Source organism: Juglans regia, unplaced genomic scaffold (assembly GCF_001411555.2).
Source record: "Juglans regia cultivar Chandler unplaced genomic scaffold, Walnut 2.0 Scaffold_726, whole genome shotgun sequence".
In the NCBI taxonomy this organism is placed as follows: Eukaryota; Viridiplantae; Streptophyta; class Magnoliopsida; order Fagales; family Juglandaceae; genus Juglans; species Juglans regia.
Genome location: NW_023362155.1, coordinates 12,081 through 20,808, shown reverse-complemented (window position 1 = coordinate 20,808; position 8,728 = coordinate 12,081). Strand labels below are relative to the sequence as shown.

At 38.8% G+C, this 8,728-nt stretch overlaps 1 protein-coding gene across 1 annotated transcript; it reads left to right on the top strand.

Moving 5' to 3' along the window:
• Positions 1-486: 486 nt before the first annotated feature.
• On the top strand, positions 487-6,027 carry LOC118346304. Its single transcript, XM_035687190.1, has 3 exons — positions 487-588; positions 1,742-1,884; positions 5,193-6,027. The coding sequence occupies exons 1-3, from the start codon at positions 487-489 to the stop codon at positions 6,025-6,027; spliced, it is 1,080 nt and encodes a 359-aa protein (XP_035543083.1).
• The last annotated feature ends 2,701 nt before the right edge of the window (positions 6,028-8,728 follow it).

The window sequence follows — 8,728 nt, the reverse complement described above, 5'->3', positions numbered from 1 at the left end:
GACTGTCTTAGGTAGAGGGAAGAAGGGGGGTTGCGAAATCTCTTTGGGTGGGAAACACTGCTTGTGCTACGATGTTCCAATACCTCCAGTCGATTTCTGGCCTTGAAGAGTATGGGGGGAAGAAGCCAGAATGGTATGTTGATCATTCCAGCTTGGAAGGCATTGAAGTCTTTTTATCATGGAGCTTTGAATGGTTGAAAATCTCTTCCAGAAGTTTATTGGCCACAGAAACTACAAAATGCATGTATGCAGGTTTGTAGTGAAGACTGGTAGAGCAGGGGAAATATTGGTGAAAGCTCCTAAGAATGGGAATGTTAAGATGGGAAGAGTGTTGTATGTGAAGGCGGCTAAAGGCTGCTGACTGTTGCTATCTCTAACAAGTGCAATCTGGGCAACTCGAAAACTTTGTTGGTATAGCATGCAAGCAACAAAATAGGAATATTTCTAATTACCAGCTACAAAGGCTATTGTAGAGATCCCTGCGATATGCCTGAGGAGGACATGGTGCCGGAAAGTGCAAAGGGCAATATTGTGAACACCTTGGTTTCAGTGAGAAGACAACTGGCTCTTTTAAATGAAAAAGGTGCAGTGTGCTTTAGACAAGATGGATATGGGTTTGAAGCTTAACGAGCTAAATCTAAATGCAGGCCTGCTTACTCAAATTAATCAAGAAAGAAATACCCAGCTCACATTGTTTAAAAAGAAAGTCCTTAATGAGTAATGTAATCCATGGGCTAGTAAACCACAGGCTTCGGCTTGGGGTATTAAGTTTCACAATTATAATAAGTTGGGTCATCGGGCTTCTCAGTGGGATCCATGACTAATGAAGCGCTTGTTTTGTCTCATCTTTTGTGATGCCTATCTAGTTTATCTCTGTTGCATTGCGTTGTCAGTTTTTGTGCTTTGAAGTTGTGTTGGGGTTGAGAATTAATTTGTACAAATCAAGATTAGTTCCAATTGTAGCGGATGATATCGAAGGATTGGCTTGTATCTTGGGATGGTCTTCTCTACCAATGAAGTACTTGAGTTTCGTTGGGAGCTCCCTAGAAGGCAAAATTTATCTGGGATGACACTTTTGGGAAATGGAGTGTCAAGTTGGCTAGGTGGAGCAGATTTGATTTATCCAAGGGTGGGCGGGGATCACTTTAGAGTATGTTTTCTGATTTGCTAAATTTGCTATTTCTCATACCAGTTAGTTTTGTCCATCGTCTTGAGAAACTTCAGTAGGATTTCATGTGGGAGGAGTTGGGATGAATTCTAGTACTGCCTTGTCAAGTGGTCAAGGATTTGTACTTGTCTTTCTTCAGGTCTTTTGGCGGGTTACAAAGTTTTCATCGTACAACAAAGCTCTTTTTGAGTGGGCCATCCAGGAACGTTGGGGGATTTTCATTGTTGGCTTTGATTTGAAGTGAAGGATGGGTCTAAGATCGGATTTTGGCACAATATATGGTGTGGAGACCAGCCCTTGAAGATAGTTTTCCTGGCATGGTATGGTATCTTTTGTTGTAAAGAGGTGCCGGTAGCAGAAATTTTGCAGTTTTCTGCAAATATGGAGTATTACCTTTATTAGAGCAGCACTAGATTGGGAAGTAAATCTGATCTTTTCTCTCTTTGAGTGTACTATGTAGAGTAGAGGTGGAGTGGGTAAGATTTGTTGGAGGAATGTAGTGCCCTTTCTATGTTCTTTTTCCTAAAATAATTTTTTTAATCTTGCTTTTACCTGCTGTAATATATTTCTCAGTTTTGCCTTTGGGACCACTTCAAAGAGCTGGAGTCGATGCAGCATACTAGGTCATTGCACCTAGCAAAATTTGCAGCAGAGATGCTTGCTTCTTTCACCCTCTCCCTAGCAGTTTTGAAGTCTGTAGAATTGGGTGATATCAGGTAGCTCACCCCAAGACGGATTATGCACTTCAGAATGCTATTTGAGGCCCTTTTTGAGTATCATGATAAAGCTCATATGGAACATATTCACCCGTGTAGCTGTCACCCCCGAGCTCGAAAGTCTTAGACATGGCATTGAGTTTTTCATCAAGGAGTAAGTTGTGAAAACCAATAAAGCCATCACAGAAAAATTTAGGGTTGTAAAGAGAGCCCTTAATAATGCTGAAGGAATCCTCATGTGAGTCTCCATTCTCACCTTACCAATTTTGTAGGGTTTTTTTTTTTTAATAATAATAAAAAAAAAAGTCGAGGTCACCTATCCAATAATGACCATTTCCCAATTTTATTAAAAAAATCTTCACTTATAGCGGAGGAATACCATGGTAACAATAAACCAATTTTGTAGGTTAGAGTATACTACATTCTAATTTTATCACCACAGCAAATTTTTGAATATACCGACCTTTTTGTGTACGACAGTTGAATTATTTAGAAGGATAGGAGTATTATGCAAATGGTTTTTTTTTCCTTTTTCTTTGGCAAAGCATGGTATATAAAATTTTTTGTATTTACTCCATTCTCAAAGATGCTTATGCTCATTCTCATATGTTGAGTGAGCTCTCCAGTTACCACCCAATTGAATCTTGTGTGTCAAATTTAATATTATACTCTGATAAACTTTAATGATGACGTGTGTAATGGTTGTAATGGTGTGATTACACTGATTCCAGGGAGGGATTGTGCATTAAGTTAAGACCCATTTCTCACTAACGAAAAAAATAACTGATTTTGTTAGATATCTTCTCTCTTTTCTAATTTGGTGCGAAGGCACAATGAAAAAGGGGGGAAAAATAACAAAAAGCCATTATAGCGGAATTACCCAGAACGGTTTGAACCCATGCATATTACAACAATTAGGGTCCGAGAAATCACACTCTCTATTGCAGGGCCGAGGCTCCTTAAGAACAATTACGAATGTCAAGGGATGAGGCATCGCGTAAGTAGGCTAATAAAACAGGTCGGAACTTAAGAATACAAAAATCTTCTGTTAAAATGAAAACTAAGTTGGATATGAGTTATCATGTCTACATCCTAGGACAATAAGTTAGAACGTTGACTCAGCCACGTCAAATTTCTGGATGATAGCCACAAGCATTTGGATGTTGACACTAAATAGGTTGTGTGTTGCAAAAATGTAATACTCGTGGTTGTAGTGGGATTTAAGGGGTTTAAGAGGTAGTTTTAGAATATGAAATGAGAATTATTGACATTTATAAAATGTTTCTTTTCCTTCCCAGGGTAAAAGATCTTAAAATTAAAACTAGGTATATAATTGGTCTGGTCCAGTCTGGGAGGGGTCACGGACTGAAAACTTTGGTCTATCATTTTTGCTGGATCAAACCATTAGTTATTGGTCCAGTGGGTTCATTTGGTCAATGAACATTTTTTTTCCTCTTTTCTTTTTTTTTTAACAAAAAAATTAATACACAAAATTAATTAAATTAGTAAAACTAAAATTAAGTGATCTCTTTAACATTTTATATATGGTTAATGAATATTAAATAATTAACTTACACAAATACTATATAAAATAATATATTATATTATATATTAAAATATATATATATATATACATTCGGTCGGTCTCGGTTCGATTTAGTCCAAAAAAACCATACCCCGAAACTTTTCTGTAGGACTTGTCTGCCTATGGAAATTGTACTTGTAAATAATAGTCAGACGACAAAGTGTATTCGATCGACCTTATTTGGGGTTTACAAATCAAGCAATTAGACATGTGTATAATTATCTAAGGAATGAAGTATCATGTGGATATTGTGGAAATACATTTATGACTTTTATTAAATTAATAGTACTATAATATTTAGCGTTTAGACTAAACCTTTACTTTTCCGCTACAAACCATGTATCTTTTCCTTCCACGTGCACTTCCTAGCGAATGTTGAACGCCTAATTACCCGATTCAAATCTTGGGTGTTGTCATATGGCTGGCACCCATGGTACCATGGATCCCCACTAAGTCTTTTACAGAGGGACGGGGTACCAAACATTTCTTGTTTCAACCTTTCATCCTCTTGCATACAATGAGCAATGAGCTCATTAAGAGTCCATTTCTCCCTTTGAGTATTATAATTAATCTTAAAGGGAAAAAAATGTACATGAAGGGAAATCATAATGAGATGCACAAGAATTTGATAAGAAAACTCTAACTTTAGTGCTCTCAATCTAGTAACAAGATTTGACATTTCATAATATACTCTCTTATATTCTCTTTGCCATTATACCGCATTGAGACAAGTTTGCTAGGAAGTGTATGTCTCTACCTTTTCCATTATAACGAATTAGTCTGCTAATTGACTTAGGTACTTCTTGGCATTTTTCTTTCCAGGCATTGCACGTCGAATAGAATGATTTATTATCATAAGACTCATGCAATAATAGCACTCCCATTTCTCACAAGTTGTCTTCTAATCAGTAGAACTCTGATCAGTAGGTTTGGGAGGCTCATAACCCGGAGCACATAGTCCAAATTCATACACTCAAGAACAATAGTAACATGCTCTTTCTATTTTGCCAGATTAGATCCGTTAAAAATTTGAATGTTATTCAAATTGAAAGATATCATATATACATTCACTAGAAGTGAAACAAAATAAACTCACAATAAATAAATATCTCACAATTTTAATGTAGTGACCCATAATTATCATCATGCAAGCTTTAGTTTAATTGAACAACAAAATCAATTAGACAACATAACATAAAATTAAAAGAAAATTTTATGATTTTATAAAAATGAGCCCTTATGAGATACCTAGTGCATAATTGCAATCAAGTTTTTTGGACAGGATAATCCCAAAAATTACACAATTTACAATTAACGACCTTATATCATCTATAACTCGACCAAAAAAAAAAAAATCTTCCTTTGGGCTGATTTTTATTCACATCGATTTAGATGTAACTATATGCAATTTGAATTATCATATGTAATAAGCCAAGCCATCTAGATATTATCCTCTCTTAGTTCTCTCTACGCAGTGAGGGCAAAGTAGAGGTTTTTCTCTGCCTAGTGCAGTCTTTGTTTTTATCTTTGCTTGGGATTTAGGTGTTACTGCTAGTATGGATACTGATCTAGATGGGTTATATAAACGGTTATCGTTGACAGATCAAGAGGAGGAAGAAGTGGTGGTGGATGTTAGTGAGTTAGAAAAAATTTCTCTTTGTAAAGGAAAGGGATTGATTTTGTCTCTTTTCACTGATAAGCTTTATAATTGAGATGCGTTCAGATTGACAATGACACGAGCATGGCGGCCGGTGCGTGGAATGTGTTTTCGGGATCTTAATGCAAACCTATTTTTGGTAGAGTTTGAAGACCTTCGTGATAAGGAGCGGGTGCTGAGAGAGGGCCCTTGGTCTTTCGATAAACAGTTAGTGTTGGTACAGGAAGTCGACGGGAGCAAGCAGGTGCATCAGATCAAAATCCAGGAAGCTACTTTTTGGGTTCGGATTCATGATCTTCCATTGCGTGCTCGGAATGCATATGTGGGGGAACGTATTGGTAAGAAAATAGGGAAGGTTGAAGAAGTAGATTTGGCTAAGGGGGAAGTGGCTTGGGGAGAATTTTTACAGGTTCGGATAACGCTTGATGTGATGAAACCATTGTTAAGGGGAACGAAATTCACTATGGGAAATGGCGAATCGTGTTGGGTTCGTTTCTCGTATGAGAGATTACCCAATTTTTGTTATTTATGTGGCTGCCTGGGACATGGCGATCGAGAATGTGGATTGAGGCAGACAGCAGCAGAGGGTGATAATATGGGATCTGTTCCGTACGGAGCTTGGCTTCGGGCATCCAGTTATGGTGATCATTATCGTGCAGGTCGTTCTTGGGACCGTAGAGAATTGAACCGACAAGAAGGTCATCCAAAAGGCCGCTCAGGGGGGGTGGCGGGCACGGCAAACACCGTTCTACCGATGCCTAGTAATTCGGCACCAAATCCGGAGTTTAATGAGCCCAATGTTTATGCAAATGCAACGTCTAAAGAAAGATCTTTGGCGGAAACTATGCATGGAGACGAGAATACAAGGAAAGTAGCTAACGGAAGCGAGTTTCAAGGATAAGTTGCTGAGGTAAATATGCAAGGTGACGAGATTTTAGGAACAGTTGCTGAAGGAAACAAGATACTCGAAACAGATGTAACGGCGGATATTTTAAATGGAGGAGTCGATGGGCTGATTAAGACGGGGCCAAGTGTAGATGGGCTAGTTAAGACGGGAAACAATGTGGATATGGGCCATGTTTTTAATAAAAAACCCGATGGGCTTACAAGCAGAAGATGGAAACGATTGTCAATTATCTCTTCTCCGGTTTTGACTGATGATCTTACCATTTCCTTAAGTTCTAAAAAGCGGAAGGCCATAACCAGAGAGGGCGAAACGGCTGTTCGACCTGAGAAACGTGTTTGTTCAACCGATGGAAATGATTCGGAGGCAACCCAGTGTTACGATGACAACTTGGCGGTGGCTGTTGAACAGCACCGCCGCGATCAATGAAGCTTATAAGTTGGAATGTCCGTGGGCTTGGGAACCCACCGGGCATTCGAACCCTCTGCGATTTGGTGAAGAGGGAAGCTCCCGAAGTCCTGTTTTTACAGGAAACTCGTTTGAAAGCACACGAATTTGAGGTATGTAAATTTAAATTAGGTTTTGCAAATTGTTTGGTAGTGGATTGTTGTGGCCGAAAGGGGGGTCTTGCTATGTTGTGGGGCAGGGATGTTAATTTGTCCATTATTAATTATTCCCAATGTCATATTGATGCGTTGATTGAAGAGGCTTCTGGGATTGGGTCCTGGTTTCTAACGGGAATTTATGGGTTTCCGGATGTTTCTCAGAGGTACAAAACTTGGGATTTGTTGAGAACTTTGGGCAGGCAAAATGGTGATGCATGGCTGGTTTTTGGTGATTTTAACGAAATTCTGCATCATCATGAGAAATGGGGGGGAAGAGTAAGATCGAATAGGCAAATTTCTGATTTTCGAGATGTGGTGAATGATTGTGCTTTACGGGATATGGGGTTTAAGGGGACCAAATTTACTTGGAGTAATAGGAGGGTAACGCCTTTTGGAGTTAGTGAGAGATTAGACAGGGCTCTGGCGAATGTTCCTTGGGGGAATTTATTCCCAAATGCTTATGTATTTCATGGATTGGAAGCTTATTCCGATCATATTCCTATTTGGGTTAATACGGAAGGGGATTTGGGTTTTAAAAGAGGTAAAAAACAGTTTAGGTTTGAAGAGATGTGGGTAGGGGAGCCAGCTTGTGAGGCTATTATTCGGCAAGTATGGAGAAGGGGGACTGGGGGGAATCATATGCTGGATATTATGGAGAAGGTGAAGGAGTGTGGTTTGCAATTACAGAGCTGGAATTTAAATTGCTTTGGCAATGTCCAAAAACAACTTCGCATGGCTAGAAAAAAAATGGAATTGTTGCATGATTCTGATCCAGTAGGAGACCAGTTTGAAGATCATAAGAGGGCTAGAGAGGAGGTACAACAGTGGATGGAAAGGGATGAGGTGATGTGGAGGCAACGTTCAAAAGCTTTATGGCTAAAAGATGGTGATCGAAATTCTCGTTATTTTCACATGAAGGCATCTCAAAGGAGAAGAAAAAATCAGTTGATTAAGATCCAGGATGGGGATGGAGTTTGGCAGTATGGAGAGCAAAGGGACAGAATTTTCCTACAATATTTTGAAGATCTTTTTAAAAGTTCAAATCCAAGTGGCAATACTGATTTTCTTGAGTCTCTTGCTAGAAGAGTTACTCCAAGTATGAATGAGGGCTTGAATGAACAGTACACTGAAGCTGAAGTTTTGTTGGCTTTGTCTGAGATGAACCCTTCTAAAGCACCTGGTCCTGATGGCATGTCCCCGGCGTTCTATCAAAAATATTGGCATGTGGTGGGCAATTATGTCGTGGAGGCTGTTTTACAGGCTCTAAATTCAGGTGATTTTCCTCAATCATTAAATCATACTTTTATCACACTCATTCCAAAGAAGCAAAACCCTGTCTTGGTTTCTGATTATAGGCCCATTAGTCTTTGTAATGTGGCTTATAAGTTGATATCAAAAGTTATTTCGAATAGATTGAAATCTGTTTTGCCTTGTATCATTGGTGAAAATCAAAGTGCTTTTGTGCCGGGCCGGTTAATCACTGATAATGTACTGATTGCGTATGAGTTGGTTCATTTTCTAAAACACAAAAAAAAGGGGAAGAAAGGTTATATGTCTTTGAAGCTGGATATGAGTAAGGCTTATGATAGAGTTGAGTGGAGTTTTTTTAAAAAGGTGATGGAAGTGATGGGGTTTCAGCCAGCCTTCATTTCTTTGGTGATGTTATGTGTTCAATCCGTTTCTTTTTCTGTTTTGGTGAATGGGCAGCCAAGAGGTCAAATTTTTCCTAGTAGGGGATTAAGACAAGGGGATCCTTTGTCTCCTTATCTTTTTCTTCTTTGTACTGAAGGGCTTACTTCTTTGTTGAATGCAGCAGGTATACGGGGGGATATTTCTGGGATTAAAATTTGTAGAGGTGCTCCCAATATTAACCATTTGCTATTCGCAGATGATAGTGTTATTTTTTGCAAGGTTGATGTTGAGGAGAATAGGAGAGTTCAAGCTGTTCTAACAGCTTATGAGAATGTGTCGGGGCAGAAGATAAATAAGGAGAAAACAGCGATGGTGTTTAGTAGTAATGTGGGTTTGGTTGAAAGGGAAGAAATTAGGCTGCTATGGAGTAATGGTGAAATTCTGCAATATGAAAAATATCT

Coding starts and splice junctions, on each gene's coding strand:
- LOC118346304 (XM_035687190.1), top strand. CDS start 487: ATGCCTGAGGAGGACATGGTGCCGGAAAGTGCAAAGGGCAATATTGTG. Junction 589..1,741: donor TTTTAAATGAAAAAGGTGCA/GTGTGCTTTAGA, acceptor TATATTTCTCAG/TTTTGCCTTTGGGACCACTT. Junction 1,885..5,192: donor GTAGAATTGGGTGATATCAG/GTAGCTCACCCC, acceptor AGATGCGTTCAG/ATTGACAATGACACGAGCAT.